The following is an 18,160-nucleotide window of genomic DNA, read 5'->3' as shown; positions in this document are numbered from 1 at the left end:
ATGGATCTGTACTACAGAATCAAAACATTCTGGACCACAGGAGTTGCCAGACCAGAGAATGTCGGACCAGGGGGTTTCCATCTGTAATTAATTTTCAGTCTTATCACCAGCACTCATTCAACTGGCCTGACGTTTCCTGTCAGATTCTCTCTGAAATTTTAGGGTCTGTGCAAGGGTGAAGCAGGACACCCAACCCTAGGATAAAAAGGTATGAGTTGAGGACAAGTTCACTTTGTCCTGCAACATTACAGACTTGCACACACATCCCTCCAAAAGCTGGCAAATTCAAATTACTGTGTGTTCCCATTTACAATCTTTAATTTGAATGACACAATAGAAAATAGCCTTTGGGAAAACAACCTGTGCAGAAGCTTTCCTCTTTTTGAGTATTTACAGCGATACACAAGTTTGCATTTTGAGATTTCATTTCAATTATCTTTGGTCGTCAGGGCTTAATGCTCACTAGAGCATTGGCCATCTGTTAAATTTTTCCTCCGTACATTTGGATCCATTGAAGCCAATGGAACTGGACGTCAAGGAGGTAATTACACCCAGCAGCCAATACACACATACGATTAACGCAGCAAACAAAAATAAATTTAATTTCCCAATATTTTCCCTCCATCCCCTACATCCTTTGAGCAAAGTAATTGAACATTTAGAAAGGATTTGAAAGAGATTTGTTCGTTGAATACATCGTGAGCTTTCCTGATTGGGAAGGTTATTGATAATTATCAAATCACAAGAATCCCAATTTGGACTTCATGCTTCAGTCAAAGTCGAGTTTATTATCATGTGCACAAGTGCGTGTATGCACAGTCGCAATGAAAAACTTGCTTGCAGCAGCATCACAGGCCCTCTTCATCCTCGCTCAACAAAATAGTAACATGAGAGAGGCAATCAGTGAAAGGGGCAGAAATGATATGGGTTAATGATACCGTTGTATTATTTATCAAAAGCATATTAGGTTGATTAAAGACTGACTCAATGTGATGACCGGCCAAAACTCATCTTGTGGTTTCCAACTAAATTGTACAGATTGTTCTTTTCATTCATTTTTATTATTTTATTTTCTGCTCTCCTTGTAAGTTGATTGAGTGACCACTTTTCTTTTTGTACTTACAAACTGGAAGGGAAATGTGCACGACGTTAGGGCAGTTGAAGTTTTGCCGTTGTATTTTACACATTTGCCAAGGTCGTTGGAGAATAAATATTTGTTTTCTACTTGTGTGCGCACACTCCATAAGGAACACTCCCTCTGCGTGGAGATTGACACACAAATTAGAAACAAGTATTGCAGTAAAGGAGCAGGGTGAACCTGTCAGCCAATCTGTGTTAAATGCAGCATCAGATAAGCACCCAAACTTCTCCAAAGCAAATCATTGCATCTTTGACAGCAACTAGTCTTGCTGTTTTAAGATTACAATGGCTTATTTATGGTTAGGGTCTAAATCTACAAAAGTGATTTGAGATAACTTACAACTTCCTTCTCCCATCGGGCAGAAGCAACAAAAGTCTGAGGCCATATACCACCAGACTCAAGGACAGCTCCTATCATCGGGCAGGAGGTACAGAAGCCTGAAGTCCCACACAACCAGGTTCAAGAACAGTCACTTTCCTTCAACCATTCGGTTCTCGAACCAACCTGCACAACCCTAATCACTAGCTCAGTATAGCAACACTATGACCACTTTGCACTACAATGGACATTTGTTTTGTTCTAATTGTGTTCTTTCTTCTAAAGATCGTGTATAATTTATGTTTAATTTATGTTTTTCTTGTGAATGCTGCTTATCTGATGCTATGTGCCTGTGATGCTGCTGCAAGTAAGTTTTTCATTGTGTTATGGACTCAGCGAAAGTCCCTTTAAGATAGAGAGTGTGTGTGTATGTGTGTGTGGGGCATGCTTACGTCAATAGAAGATAAAGGACGTAATGACGTTGTTGAAGAAGTCAGAAGAAGAAGAGAGAGAGAGAAGGGAGAGAGACACCAGCCTGCTTGTTTTCTCTATCAATGGATGAGAAACAATAACTGTGTTTGCCACTGAAATCCATGTATGGAAGTTGGAAGTAATCCGGTGGAGTTCACTTTGTTGCTGACCTGTAGAAGGAAACAGGTATTTGTGTGTGGACGACCACGGTTCGGATGCTTTTCGGGGTGAGGAAGTCACTACCGAGTAAACACTGAAGTGTCGTTTGGGTTCCATCGTGGAACATTTGGATTTCGTATGTACTCTCTCTATGTTTTTCTACATCTACATCTTATCTTCAGACAACGGTGGTTGTTGAAGAAACCCTTGCTCATGTTTCACCTTATGGCTTGCGGAACTGAACTTTAAGAACCATTCCGGAACTGGGAGTTTTGGACTTTGTCACACACACACACACGAAGAGTTTAGTTTTGGGGTTAACGTTCAAGGTTTAACATTTTTGAATTCTAACATACTAACATTTTTACTTTTATTTTACGTATTACCATAAGTAGTGATTAATAAAATAGTTTTTAACGCTGAATCATGCACAGTGTGTTTCTTTTGTTGTTGGTTTGTGACAAAATTGGGGGCTCGTCCGGGATAGTTCCCAAGATTAACGAGTGTCGTCTGGGATCGTTCCCCAGATTGACAAGATTCGTCCGGGATTCAATCCAAAGATTTTTGAGGGAGGTCTGATAAATTCTTTTTAATTGGCTTGTGTGTGTGGAAACCAGCAGCAATGGATATTAAGGCATTTTTGGAGTCACCAACCCAAAAGGGATTGGAGGTGGTGAAAAAAGATGATTTGATAAAGATTGCTACAAGGCTAAACCTTACAGAAGTAAAGCAGTCTATGAGAAAGGCAGATATTCAGAGACTGATAGCTGGCCATTATGTGGAAAAGAAGGTGTTTGAGAAGGAAGTGTTAAAACAGTTTCCTGGCAGTGAAATAGCAATTTCTGAGGCACAGGTGCAGCTGGCAAAGATAGAGGCTGAACGAGAACAAACCCAGTTAAAGATAGAAGCTGAACGAGAGCAAAAGAGATTAGAGGCTGAACGAGAGCAAACTCAGTTAAAGATAGAGGCCGAACGAGAGAAATTAGAGGCCGAACAAAAGATAACTCAGATGAAGATAGAGGCTGATCTAGCAATGAAGCAGATGGAATTGAAGAGGATGGAGCTGGATAGTGAGGAAAAGGAGAAACAGAGGCAGCATGAGTTACAAATGAAGCGTAGGAGTTCGGAATCTGATTCTGATGATGGTTTTTCAGCCAGCAGGGAGGTTCGATTAGTCCCTCCATTTGAGGAAGATCAGGTTGATCAGTATTTCCAACATTTTGAAAAGGTTGCTGTGAGTTCAAACTGGCCAAGGAAAGGATGGGCTCTTATGGTACAGAGTGTGATTAAAGGTAAAGCTCAAAAAGCTTATTCTGCTTTGTCTGCTGAGGATGCAGCTGATTATACCAAGGTAAAACAAGCTATATTGAAGGCCTATGAATTGGTCCCTGAGGCTTATAGACAAAAATTCAGAGACTTGAGGAAATCTGCAGATCAGACTTATATGGAATTTGCCAATGGAAAGAGAATATGTTTTGAACGATGGTGCCTGGCTAAAAATGTAGATGGGGATTATGATAAATTGACAGAATTGATATTAGTGGAAGACTTTAAAAGATGTGTTCCAGCTGAATTAACAACATATTTAAATGAAAAGGCAGTGGAAACTTTACAAGAAACTGCTAGGTTGGCAGATGATTATGCTTTAACCCATAAATCCAAATGGGGACAACCTAAAACCTTTCAAAAGAGTTACAAAGACAATCCAGGTAAACCGGAGATTAAATTGGGAGGTAATCAAAAAGGAAAAGATGAAAAGAAGCCAGGGCTGGAGAAACCTGTTGAGCGTACTTGTTATTACTGTAGGAAACCTGGCCACGTGATATCTAATTGTGCCCTTTTGAAGAAAAAGAAGGAAGCTGGGCCCAATGCTTGCTTTCAGGCAATTAAAAATCAAAAAGGTTTAGGAGATGCTGTTAAAGATCAGTCCTTGCAAGAGGGAAAAGCGGAAAAGTTGGAGGAGGTGAGAAAAGAATTCCGTTCGTATGTATCAGAGGGTTTTGTTTCACTGAATGATGAGTCACCCCAGGTGCCAGTGACAATTCTTAGAGATACTGGGGCTAGTCAATCTCTCTTGCTGGACAGTGTTTTAAATTTTGGTGAAGAAAGTGACACTGGTGAAGTAAATCTAGTACGAGGCGTTACAGGTGAGACCATGTCTGTCCCTTTTCACAGGGTGATTTTAAAGTCAAAGTTCGTAGAAGGACCAGTCGAGATAGGGATAAGACCTAGTTTGCCAGTGGAAGGAGTTTCTTTGTTATTGGGAAATGACCTTGCAGATGGAGAAAGTGATCCTGTGGTACGGTTAACAACCAAACCAAGGATTGATGAGTCTGAGAATGATCCAGATGTTTACCCATCATGTGCGGTGACTCGAGCTAGAGCTAGAGAATTAGCCAAGACAGACAGTCCGGTGCAGTCTGATGTGGTTCCTTGTGACAGTCCTAAACAGGAAGAAAATTATGATGCCTTATCTGAGACTTTTCTGTCTTCACTGGAGGATCAACATCCTTATAGTGAGCCTGAATTTAAAGATTTGTCTTTGTCGAGGAAGGATTTTATGGTGGAACAGACAAAGGACCCTGAATTGACAGAATTGAAAGAAAAAGCTCTCTCATGTGAGGAGATTGAGAAAGTGCCAACTGGATACTATGTCAAAAATGGAGTGTTAATGAGGAAATGGAGACCTCCTCATGTTCCTGTTACTGAGGAATGGGAAGTTATTCATCAGGTTGTTGTTCCAAAAGTTTATAGGGATGAGATTTTAAACTTGGCCCATAGTATGCCTTTGGGTGGTCATTTTGGTGTGAATAAAACTGTAGGGAAGATCTTGAAACAATTCTATTGGCCTGGTTTGAGAAAAGATGTGGTGATGTTTTGTCGAACCTGCCACACATGTCAGATGGTAGGTAAACCAAATCAAAAACCCCCTGTGGCTCCTTTGAAACCAATTCCTGCTTTTGGTGAACCCTTTTCGAAGGTGATTGTGGACTGTGTTGGCCCCTTACCAAAGTCTAAGACTGGAAATCAGTATTTGTTAACCATCCTGTGTGCCACTTCTAGATTTCCAGAGGCAATACCCCTTAGAAATATTAAGGCCAAGACGGTGTCAAAGGCTCTTGTAAAATTTTTTACCTTGTTTGGTTTGCCAAAAGAAATCCAATCTGATCAAGGTAGTAATTTTATGTCAAAAATTTTTCAACAAATAGTCTATGAGCTGGGAGCAAAGCAGATTGTATCATCTGCATATCACCCAGAATCTCAAGGAGCTCTGGAGAGATTTCATTCTACTCTCAAAAATATGCTGAAGACTTATTGCTTTGAAAACACCAAGGATTGGGACGAAGGTATCCATTTACTTTTGTTTGCCGTTAGAGAATCGATCCAGGAGTCAATCGGATTTAGTCCGTTTGAGCTTGTGTTTGGACATAGGGTGAGAGGACCTTTGGAGTTGTTAAGAGAGCAATGGGTTAATGAGGAAGTTCACTTGAGTCTGTTGGACTATGTCCAAAAATTTAAAACTCGGTTGGAGAGAGTCTGCCAGCTAGCGAGAGAGAATCTGAAAACAAGCCAGATAAGAATGAAGACATATTTTGATAGACGTGCTCGGCCTAGGACATTCGCAGTGGGGCAAAAGGTGTTGGTATTTTTCCCTAGCCAAAATAATCCCTTGCAAGCTCGTTTTTCTGGACCCTATGTTATTGAATCTCGAGTGACTGATCTAACATATATAATCAAAACACCAGATAGACGCAAGAAAACACAACTCTGTCACGTAAACATGCTAAAACCTTATTATGAGAGGGATTCAGTTGTGGCCTTGGTGGATGGTGTAAAGGTTGTTTCTAGAATGCCTGATGTTGATGTTGAGGAAGGCCAATTTAGACCAAATATTGTTCCATCGAAACTGAAAAACCAAAATATCATGGAGAACCTTGAAACGAAGTTGGACCATTTACAAGTTTCACAAAAACAACAGATGAGAGAATTAATTTTAAAATTTAAAAATCTGTTCCCAGATGTTCCAAACAGAACATCGATAATTACCCATGATATTGATGTTGGGGATGCAAAACCAATCAAACAACACCCATATTGAATGAATGTGGAAAAAAGTAAACTTGTTGATCAGGAAATAAAATACATGTTGGAAAATGATATTATTAGACATTCTACTTCAAATTGGAGTTCGCCCTGTGTTATTGTACCTAAACCTGATGGAACTGTTAGATTTTGCACAGATTACAGGAAAGTGAATGCTGTAACAAAGTCAGATGCTTACCCTATTCCTAGGGTGGATGATTGCATAGACAGAGTGGGAAAGGCAAAATTTCTTACAAAGATTGACCTATTAAAAGGGTACTGGTGTGTTCCATTAACAGAAAGAGGAAGGGAAATTTCAGCCTTTGTAACCCCTTCTGGATTGTATGAATACAATGTTTTGCCATTTGGAATGAAAAATGCTCCGGCAACATTTCAAAGAATGATTAATTCAGTGATTCATGGGTTAAAACATACAGATGCCTACATTGACGACTTAGTGACTGGGAATGATACTTGGGAGGATCACATCTCTGCGTTAGAAAGGTTGTTTGAAAGACTTTCCAAGGCTAACCTTACAGTTAACTTGGCTAAAAGTGAATTTGGCCATGCCACTGTGACGTATCTTGGTTATGTTGTAGGTCAAGGCAAGGAAGCTCCTGTTCAGGCAAAAGTTCAAGCAATATCTGAGTTCCCTATTCCCACAGGTACGAGGACTGTTAGAAGATTTTTGGGAATGGTTGGATATTACCGAAAATTTTGTAAAAATTTTGCTGATATTGCTCTTCCCCTAACTAATCTTCTGAAGAAGGGAGTAAAGTTTGTTTGGACAGATTCTTGTCAAGAAGCATTTGAGAAGCTGAAAGCCATTTTATGCTACCATCCTGTGCTGTACTAATTTGATAGTCTGTAGTTGTGTAGCATGATAATTATTAACATTACTAACTGTATGCGCGGTTAAAATTTTCTTGGAAAAATTTTTTTTAGGTGGGAGGTGTTATGGACTCAGCGAAGGTCCCTTTAAGATAGAGAGTGTGTGTGTATGTGTGTGTGGGGCGTGCTTACGTCAATAGAAGATAAAGGACGTAATGACGTTGAAGAAGAAGTTAGAAGAAGGAGAGAGAGAGAGAAGGGAGAGAGACACCAGCCTGCTTGTTTTCTCTATCGATGGATGAGAAACAATAACTGTGTTTGCCACTGAAATCCATGTATGGAAGTTGGAAGTAATCCGGTGGAGTTCACTTTGTTGCTGACCTGTAGAAGGAAACAGGTATTTGTGTGTGGACGACCACGGTTCGGATGCTTTTCGGGGTGAGGAAGTCACTACCGAGTAAACACTGAAGTGTCGTTTGGGTTCCATCGTGGAACATTTGGATTTCGTATGTACTCTCTCTATGTTTTTCTACATCTACATCTTATCTTCAGACAACGGTGGTTGTTGAAGAAACCCTTGCTCATGTTTCACCTTATGGCTTGCGGAACTGAACTTTAAGAACCATTCCGGAACTGGGAGTTTTGGACTTTGTCACACACACACACACGAAGAGTTTAGTTTTGGGGTTAACGTTCAAGGTTTAACATTTTTGAATTCTAACATACTAACATTTTTACTTTTATTTTACGTATTACCATAAGTAGTGATTAATAAAATAGTTTTTAACGCTGAATCATGCACAGTGTGTTTCTTTTGTTGCTGGTTTGTGACAATTGCACCTGTGCATACATGTACCTGTGCATATCACAATAAACTCAACTTTAACTTTGATTCCACTGTCATCAGACTCTTGAATGGACCTCTCATATTGCTAAAAGACGAACTCTTGATCCCCAATCTACCTTGTCGTGGCCCTTGCACTTTACTTGTCTACCTGCACTGCACTTTCTTGGTAACTGCAATACTATATTCTGCATTCTGCTTTCTTTTTACCACCTCCGTGTATTTATGTATGGAATGGTCTGTCCAAATGGCATGCAAAAAAAAGTTTTTCCACTCTATCTCAGTACATGCGACAATAATAAACCAATTCCAATACCAATTCACAAGGGACACACTGTGAGGACAAAGATGTGTCTCATGCTAGTAGCTAGTGCCGAGTTCTGAATGTGTTGACTTGCTGAACCATTCAAGCCTCACTGAATGTGTTTTCAGACTGTGATCCAGGATTTGGGGATATCAGTATAAATGAGCTGACCCTGGAGTTAGATGTTCAACTCTAACAGTATTGATGTGTAGTATTGACCCATCAAAAGCTATTTCAACACAGACAATCAAGCGTCTCTGGAACACAATTTTGGAACCATGGATATCTGTCAACACTTGGGATCCAAAGTTTTACACTGTAGGGAGAGAGAAATGTTTCCTGCTGTGAAGATTTCCATTTGCTCAATCAGTTCACTTGAATCTTAACAGGTTCCATGAGGACAAGTCATATAATGGTGGCAAGGTGGTTGTGTTACTGAACTAATTAAGCAAATTTATAATCTGTGAGACACAAGAGACTGCAGTTGCTGGAATCTGGAGCAACAAGCGGGTCAGGCAGCATCTGTGGAGGGAAGTGGACAGTTGACATTTCGGGTCAAGACCGTTCACCTGGACTGAAAGATAGAGGGAAGGTAGCCGGTGTGAAGGGGGGAAGGGGTGGAGCAAGATGTGACAAAGGTCACGCTCCCTCCACTAGTTCCCCTCCTCCTACTGTTCCCATCTACACTCCACCTCTGTAATTTGGTTCCACGCTCCACCTTCCTTTCTGTCAGATTCCATCATCTGCAGACCTTTGTCACTTCCACCTGTCACCTCCCGGCCTCTGTCGCTACCTCCACTCTCCCCTCCTCCATCTGCCCATCGCCCCCCCCACCTGCATCCACCCATCACCTGCCAGCTCTTGATCCACCCCTTCCCCTCACCACTTTACACCTGCTCTCTCCCCTCTGTCTTTCAGTCCAGATGGTCTTAACCCGAAACATCGACTGTCCATTCCCCTCCACAGATGCTGCCCGACCTGCTTAGTTCCTCCAGCATCTTGTTTATTGATTAATAATCCATGAGTTCAGATCCCACCACATCAAAAGGAGAGTTTAAATTAAATTAATCCAGATTGAACCAAAACCCAAATTTCCTTCAGGGAGAGAGATCTGCCACAGTCGAGCTGATATGTGACTCCAGACCAACTTTTGTGGTTGACTCTCAAGTGGCCCAACAAGCCACTCTGAAAGGTAGTTCAAGGGAGGCAGTAAATGTTAGCCTTTCCGGATCCCAAGAGTCGACTGATTTACATTGGAGGACTTGCCCTGTTTGATGGACCACCTGTTTATTTCAAGGACTGTTTTGATGTACCTTCAGCAAGAACAGTTTCTCATGTTTATAGTTCTAGAAATTGGTGTGTCGTTTTTGTTTTGTCTTCTTCCCTGGGTTTATTCACTTGATTGTAATAATTTAAACAGAACTGAGTATTGTACCTTTTTGCAAGTGGGACATGTAATTAGAGCAAACTGGCTAATAAATGGCTCCTGTTTTATTCTTCAGGAATTCGACCATTTCTTGGCCACTAAGTTCTCCACTGTAAAACGCTATGGTGGAGAGGGAGCAGAAAGTATGATGGGATTCTTCAATGAATTATTCCGAGTGGCAGCACTCAATGGTGTGACAGATGTTGTGCTGGGAATGCCTCATCGAGGACGCCTCAACCTCCTAACAGGATTGCTGCAATTTCCACCTGAGGTTAGGTGATCATAGAAAGAGCCTTAAAGATATGGTTGGGATATGTAAATCAAAAATGAGTAAAATCTCTAGGAACATGAGGGATCTTGAACAGCTGGAATCAGAATCATTTATTATCACTGACATATGACATGAAATTTGTTGTTTTGTAGCAGCAGTACAGTGCAAATTACAAAAATAGTGCAAAAAAAAATAATGAGGGAGTGTTCATGGGTCGTTCAGAAATCTGATGGCGGAGGGGAAGAAGTTGTTCCTGAATCATTGAGTGTGGGTCTTCAGGCTCCTGTACCACCTCCCCGATGGTAGTAACGTGAAGAGGGCATGTCCCAGATTGTGAGGGTCCGTAATGATACCTCCTCTCGGAGATGTCCTCGATGGCTGGGAGGGTCGTGTCCATGATGGGTAAGTGGGCTGAGACATGGCAAGTGGAGTTTAATTTGAATAAGCACGAGGTGTTGCATTTTGGGGAGACAAATGAGGTTAGGACTTTCACAGTGAGTAGTAGGGCCCTGGGGATTGTTGTAGAACAGATGAATACAAGTACATGGTTCCCTGAAAGTGGCGTCACAGTTAGACAGAGTGGTGAAGAAGGCGTTTGGCACACTGCCCTTCCTCAGTCACGGTATTAAGTATAGAAGTTGGGATGTTATGTTGCAGATGTACAAGATATTGGTGAGGTCACATTTGGAATATTATGTTCAGTTTTGGTCACCCTGCTATAGGAAAGATTCCATTAAGCTGGAAAGAGTGCAGAGGAGAGTTATAAGGATATTGCTGGGACTCAAGGAACTGAGTTATGGAGAGAGGTTGAGCAGGTTGGGACTTTTTTCATTGGAGCGTAGGAGAATGAGGGGTGATCTTACAGAGGTGTATAAAATTATGAGGGACATAGGGACATATATTGGGTGAATGCACACAGTCTCATGTGGGGAAATGGGACTAGGTTGGATGTGAATCTTGGTCGGCATGGACCAGTAGGGCTGAAGGGCCTGTTTCTGTGCTTTACATCTCTGTCTCTGTAACAATCTATGAAGACATGTGCAGGTCATTGCGAGCTGTTAGATAAGTATTCAAGAAGGCACAAACTATTTGGCACAACTATATTCGGACATAAATAGTTTGATAATTCATTTGCAGGTGTCCATCTCCAGTATCCTTGAACTGACTGGCCTCCTGGGTGACTTAGAAGGTAGTTAAGGGTCAACAACATTGCAGTGGATTTGGATTCACATCTGGGAAAGTACGACAGATTTCCTTCCCCAAAGGACCTTAGTGAAACAGATGGATTTTTACACCTGTAAATTGATGATGGATAATTCAAGGTTTTTATATCATGAATTGAACTTAAATTTCACAGTTGCCGTGATGAAATTCAAATTCGTGTCTCTGACTTCTGTTGACTAGTCCATTAACTTGCCACCGATTGTATACCTGTTTATTTCCATTTTATTTTTGCATAGCAACTTAAGGCAAAGTTCATCAGATTACTCTAGTCTCCCTCCTTGTGCATCAGTATATTTATCCTGATGGGCTCAGAGGAATATTGATAGGTAAGTAAGTGGCCAAAGGGCTTGTTCCATGTTGTAAGTGGGCAAAAAGTTACCAAATGGAGTGGGAAAATGTTTTGTTGTTCATTTTGGAAGGAAGAACGAAAGGAAAGTATTATTTAAATAGAGGAAAGGATTTGTGGGTCCTTGTGAATGAAACACAGAAATCTTGAAAACAAGTGCAGCAAATAATAGGAAAAGCTAATGGAATGTTGGCTCTTATTTCAGGGGGCTGGAATGTAAAAGTAGAAAAGTCTTAGTGTACTTGTCTGAGGCATAAGTGAGGCCAAAGCCAGAGTACTGTGAACAATTTTGATCTCCTAAATGAGGAAAGATAAAATGTCCTTGGAGGTATTCCTGGGTGTGGAGGCTTGTTCTACGAGGAACGTTTCAACAGGTTATGACTTTATTCTTTGGAGTTTTAATGAATGAGGTGATTTATATAAAAGATTCTTGGGGAATACACAAGGGAAGTGGTGGGAGAGTCCAGGGAAAGAGGACATGGTCTCAGAATAATAATATAATAATAATATGGAGATGCCCATTAACACTGAGATATGGAAGAATTTCTTCCTACAGATTGTGAGTCTTTGAAACTCCTGCCACAGTGATTTTATAGTTCTAAATTCTCCCACAAGAGGAAACATCTCCTCGTCCATCCTATAAAGCTCTAATATACCAATTCTGCTTGAGCACTGCACTTGGCTCAAGAATTACTTTGGACATCCTAACACTGGCATGTTTAATGTAACAGCTCTTATTTTTGAAGTCCCTGACTCCATTTGGTTTTATTTATTGTCAATTTTACTTCTGCATTTCTGACACAAACTTCCCCATTTTAATTCCAGTTTCTGCATCCAAATGGACAATCACACTGAGGCAATGGCTTTCATTGGCAAAGTGCCTGTTCAGTTTGGTGCTTAATAAAATGTATTTGGATTTGATTCCAGTTGATGTTTCGTAAAATGCGTGGATTAAGCGAGTTTCCAGAAGGTTCTCCAGCCTGCGGCGATGTCTTGTCACATCTCTCGTCCTCTGTGGACCTGGACTTTGGTCTTGACCAGCCTCTGCATGTCACAATGCTACCCAACCCTTCACATCTGGAGGCCATCAACCCGGTTGCAGTCGGCAAAACTCGGGGCAGGCAACAGTCTCGGCAGGACGGGGATTATTCACCGAGTGGCTCTGCACAGCCTGGAGACAAAGCCATTTGTGTACAGGTCAGGAATGTCTCTGCACACCTAACGAACCCTCAGGGATGTGTAGTCACTGATTATTATTTTTAAGAAATGAAATATGAATAACTGATACACAAATGCCCCAAGCCGAACATAGATGAATTGTTCATAAATGCTGCTTTTTATTTTAGAAATTCTTGCAACTTGTAGACAATACCAAGATTGGTGGTGTTGTGGATAGTGTAGAAGATTGCCGCAGGATACAGCTTAGTTGCAGATATGTGCGGAGAAATGGCAGAAGGAGTTTAATTCAGCCAAATGTGAGGTGTTGCACTTTGGGAGATCAAATGTGTGGGGACAGTACACTGTTAATGGCGGGACCCTTAACAGCGTTGATGTACAAGGGATCTTGGGGTCCAAGTCCATAGATCCCTGAAAGCGGCCACGCAAGTTGATGGGGTGTCAAAGAAGGCATGTGGCATGCTTGCCTTTATTAGTCGAAGCATTGAGTTCAAGAGTTGAAGTGAGAGCTTTATAAAATTCTAGTTAGGTTGCACCTGGAGTACTGCAATCAATTCTGGTTGCCCTATCATAGGAAAGATGTGGTGGAGGCTTTGGAGAGGGTGCGGAAGAGGTTTACCAGGATACTGCCTGAATTACGGGGCATATGCCATAAGGAGAGGTTGGACAAACTTGGGTTATTTTCTCTGGAGCGGCAGAGGCTGAGGAGGGACCTGATAGAAATTTCTAAGGTTATGAGAGGCATAGATAGACAGCTGGTATCTTTTCCCCAGGGTCGAAATGTCTAATGCTAGGGGGCATGCATTTAAGGTGAGAGGTATAAGTTTTTCTTTACACAGAGAGCGGTGGGTGCCTGGAATGCGTTGCCAGGGGTGGTGGTGGAGGCAGATACGATAGAGGCATTTAAGAGGCTCTTAGAATGTGCAGAGAATGGAGGGATATGGACATTGTGCAGGCAGAAAGGATTAGTTTAGCTTGGCATTTAATTACTAGTTTGGTACAACATTGTGGGCCGAAGGGCCTGTTCCTGTGCTGTACTGTTCTATGTTTCTGTATAACTATTACCACATAAATGCCTCCAACCATTTCATATTGTTGAAGTGAAGCAACTATTGTAGATGGAGACACAAAAGACTGCAGGTGCTGGAATCTGGAACAAAGAACAAGCTGCTGGAGGAACTCGGGGTCAGGCAGCACCTGCGGAAGGAAATGGACAGTCAACATTTTGGGTTGAGACCAGCCCAGATGAAGGGTCTCGACTCCAAATGTTAACTGTCCATTTCCCTCTACAGATACTGCCTGACCTGCTGCATTCCTCCAGTAGTTTGTGTTTTTTTTTTTGCAACTGTTGAAGATGATTTGCACTAGATTTTTTTTCCATTTGCTTGTTGGGGTGTGGACACTGTTAGCCAGATTTACTATCCATCGCTAATTGCCTTCTATTGTGCACCATTTTGCTCTAAGTCTTGAGTAAGTGGAGCAGATTCCCCCTGTATGAGTGAATGGATGAGTTTTCACAATAATCTATTTGTTTCTAGCAATTTTTAATATTCTAAGTTTTTATGACAATTTTTGCTAGGTCAATCTCAGTCAAAGTCGAGTTTATTGTGATATGCACAAGTATATGTATGCACAAGTGCAATGAAAAACTTGCTTGGAACAGCATCACAGGCACGTGGCATCAGATAAGCAACATTCACAAGAAAAATATAAATTAAACATAAATTATACACTATTTTACAGAAAAGAACACAAGTAGAACAAAGTCCATTTTAGTGCAAAGTGATCAAGGTGGTCATACTGTTGCTAAACTGGTGATTAGGGTTTTGCCGGTTGGTTCAAGAACTGAATGGTTGAAGGGAAGTAGCTGTTCTTGAACCTGCATAGATAAAGTCTTTTGACCCCATTATTATGCTACCATTGCCTTATACAGGAGCATAGCTAAGTAAGGTTTCAGTATTATTGGCTGACAGGGAAACATTGGTCATGATCCTTAAGAATTCCTGATTTTTAATTCTTTAAAGCCCAAGTGAACGAGTGTACAAGACTGCTTCAGACCGCTTTCCCTCAGATAGGGTATAGAAAAGATTCACAAGGGTGTTGCTGGGGCTGTAGGGCTCGAGTCATAGGGAGAGACTGGGTAGGCTGAGTCTGTTTTCCCTGGAGTGAAGGGGGCTGAGAAGTGACCTTAGAAGTTTACAAAATCATACATTAGATAAGAAGGATTGTCACAGGCTTTTTCCCAGGGTAGGGGAGTGTCAAACTAGAGGGCAGAGGATTACAGTGAGAGGGAAAAGATTTAAAGGGGACTTCAGAGGTAAACTTTTCACACAGAGGGTGGTGGGTATATGGAATGAGTTGCCAGAGGAAGTGGTAGAGGTGGATACAATGACAACATTTAAAAGGCATTTGGACAGGTACATGGATAGGAAAGGTTTAGAGGGATATGGGCCAAACGCGGGCAAATGGGACTAGCTCAGTGAGGCAACTTGGTCGGCATGGACGAGTTGGGCTGAAGGGCCTGTTTCCGTGATGTATAATTCTAGGATTCTAATATCCCATACTAAAAAAAAGCTGATTAAGTCTCTTTTTCCCACCCCTTACACATGTTGAAAATTTACATAATATATTCTGATACACCAGTTTCAAAGTCGAGTTTATTATCAAACGCACAGGTACATGTGTGCACAGGTGCAATGAAAAACTTACTTGCAGCAGCACATAGGTACATAGCATTAGAGACAACAGTCACAAGAAAAACCTAAATTAAACATAAATTATACACATTGTTTATTAGAAAGAACACAGAACAAAAAGAAAGTCCATTTTAGTGCAAAGTGGTCCCAGTGTTGCTGTACTGAGGTAGTGATTGGGGTTGTGCTGGTTGGTTCAAGAACTGACTGGTTGAAGGGAAGTAGCTGTTCTTGAACCTGGTGGTGTGGGACTTCAGGCTTCTGTACCTGCTGCCCGATGGTAGCTGCAAAAAGATGGCATGGCCCAGATGGTAGGGATCTTTGATGATAGATCTTGCCTTCCTGAGGCAGCGCCTCCTGTAGATATTACCAATGATGGGGAGGGATGTTCCTGTGATGTATTGGGCTGAGTCCACTAGTCTCTGCAGCTTCTTGCGTTCCTGCCCATTTGAATTCTTAATCATCCAGAAATATTTCAACCTTTTTCTGATAGTGTGTACATTTTCAATGTAAGTTCTGAAACATTGTTGCTTCAAAGCTGTGTAAATAACATCTATTGCTCTGTGCTTACTGAGATTGACAGTCCTTCTCTCCCCTCTTCCCACCCTCTCACCGCAGGTGCACGGTGATGCTTCTTTCCCGGGGCAAGGGGTGGTTGCGGAAACCTTCACTCTGTCAAAGCTTCCCCACTACAGAGTCGGTGGAAGCATACACCTGATTGTCAATAACCAGCTGGGCTACACGACTCCTGCGGAGAGAGGCAAATCCTCACTCTACAGCAGTGATGTTGGTAAGCTCATTCCTACGCATTGCCATTGATAAAAGAAGTGGGTGCTAAAGGAACCCAGAGAGCAAACTGATAAAATACTCGTTGCTTTAAGAGTTGACATGCTAATTAACCTGCAGAGATGACTATCTATCGGTCAGTTATGCTATTTTTATGCTAGCCTGGTTAGGAGAGTTTTTTGACAAGGTAATTTTAGTGGCTAAAATAATTGGAAAATTGTCTCATCAAACAGTAGGTCACAGGTGATAGAAGCTGGAGCTGGTAACTCACCGTGGGCACAATGTGAGATTGTTATTTCTGCCAATTGTAGACATCTGAATTTATAAGATTACAATTTAATCTAACTCAAGAATCAAGCTTTTGATAACAACAAACCACTTCACACACAACAGATTTTTCAAGTCATTTACATGGAATATCAAAAAGTAGTACTTAACAGAGATGGTAGTTGGTTCTTCAAAATCTCAGAGGTTTGCCCTGAAATGTTCTTTTTTCCTTCTCCTGTGACCTGTTCTCCAAACATTCTGTCTCTGTCTCTCTGTATTGGTTTATTATTGTCACTTTTGTACCGAGGTACAGTGAAAAACTTGCCTTGCATACCGATCGTACAGGTCAATTCATTGCACAGTGCAGATACAGTGAGTCAGTACAGAGTGCATTGATGTAGTACAGGTAAAAACAATAACAGTACAGAGTAAAGTGTCACAGCTACAGAGAAAGTGCAGTGCAATAAAGTGCAAGGTCACAACAAGGTAGATGACGTTGTCTCTCTCAATTCCTTTTATATGCTTTTCTCTTTGATCTTGCATGACATCAGTCTCCTGAGTTATCTTTCTCATTTTATGATATGTTTCATGTTTTATTCAGTCGTATTCTGCTCTGTTTTTTGCAGATTGAGTTGGTCCCTCTTATCTTGTTCTCTCACAGTCTGAACTCGCTCATTGTCCGGGACCTTTGCACAAATGGGTCCAGCGTTCTGTTACAATATCCTTTCCCATCTGTGAAATGGTCCTTGGATGTTTCGTTCGCTCCATTGTCCTATCTCCTAATCGATGTTACTTTACTAATTTAACTTGTTTGAAGTCCTATACTTCATTAGCATGTTCCCAGATGATTTAAATGTACTTGTTTCAGGTCCTGTGCTTATTAGCATGTTCTTTGATAGATAAAATATGTACTTGGATGAAATATTAAACTGAAGAGGGTGTGTAAAAATAAATAATAAGATTTACAAGGATGTTACCAGGTCTGGAAGGCTTGAGTTACGAGGACAGTGCTGGGTCTTTCTTCCCTGGAGTGTAGGAGGCTGAGGGGTGACCTTGTACATAAAATCATGAGGGCATAGCCAACGGGATCAGGGAATCCAAGCCCAGAGAGCACAAGGTTTAAAGTGAGAGAGGGAAGATTTAAAAGGGACCTGATGGGCAAGTTTTCCACACAGAGGGTGGTGGGTATGCAGCACTGGCTGCCAGAGGAAGTGGTAGAGGCAGGTACGATTACGACGTTTAAAAGGCATTTGGACAGGTTCATGGATAGGAAAGGTTCAGAGGGCTATGGGCTAAACATGGGTGAATGGGACTCTCTGAGATTAGTCGGCATGGACGAGTTGGCCGAAGGGCTGTTTCTGTACTGTATGACTCTACGACTCGATCCCTTCCTGATTATCGGTCCTCAAACATGATGCAACAGTCTTAATGTGCCCTCCCCTTAACAATCTGCCAGTTTAAATAAGGTTCTGCTTCAACACATTCTTTGTAGTTATCATCCATTTTTGACTTGACAATCATTGTGTTTTGCTTTTCGACCAGATGCCACATTAATACGTAATCAACCACGTTGTTTTTGCTTTAGTGATCTTTAAAACATTGCTCCATAACAGTAACATTATTTAATCACAAAGACCTATGAGAAACACTTTTAAGTAAGATTTTACAATTGCAACAATAGTTACGTATAACAATGACGGTTTTCTCCCTAAGTAGGTGACAATGTACGACCTTCTCCAGCCTGAAACCCCCCACTGATATGATCTCCCACATTCCAAAGACATAACAGGTTAGGAAGTTGTGGGCGTGCTATGTTGGTG

General features: G+C 41.4%; 1 protein-coding gene across 3 annotated transcripts in view; it reads left to right on the top strand.

The window, feature by feature from the left end:
* Positions 1–18,160, top strand: part of dhtkd1 (dehydrogenase E1 and transketolase domain containing 1) — a 70,694-nt gene that overhangs the window by 16,005 nt on the left and 36,529 nt on the right. For all 3 annotated transcript variants that reach the window (XM_052033503.1, XM_052033501.1, XM_052033502.1), the window contains 3 exons: positions 9,654–9,848; positions 12,346–12,615; positions 15,906–16,077. In XM_052033503.1, coding sequence (XP_051889463.1) covers positions 9,654–9,848; positions 12,346–12,615; positions 15,906–16,077 — 637 coding nt within the window. The remainder of the gene's footprint in view (positions 1–9,653; positions 9,849–12,345; positions 12,616–15,905; positions 16,078–18,160) is intronic.

Source organism: Pristis pectinata, chromosome 19 (assembly GCF_009764475.1).
Source record: "Pristis pectinata isolate sPriPec2 chromosome 19, sPriPec2.1.pri, whole genome shotgun sequence".
In the NCBI taxonomy this organism is placed as follows: domain Eukaryota; kingdom Metazoa; phylum Chordata; class Chondrichthyes; order Rhinopristiformes; family Pristidae; genus Pristis; species Pristis pectinata.
This window is presented reverse-complemented; position numbering and strand designations above follow the sequence as displayed.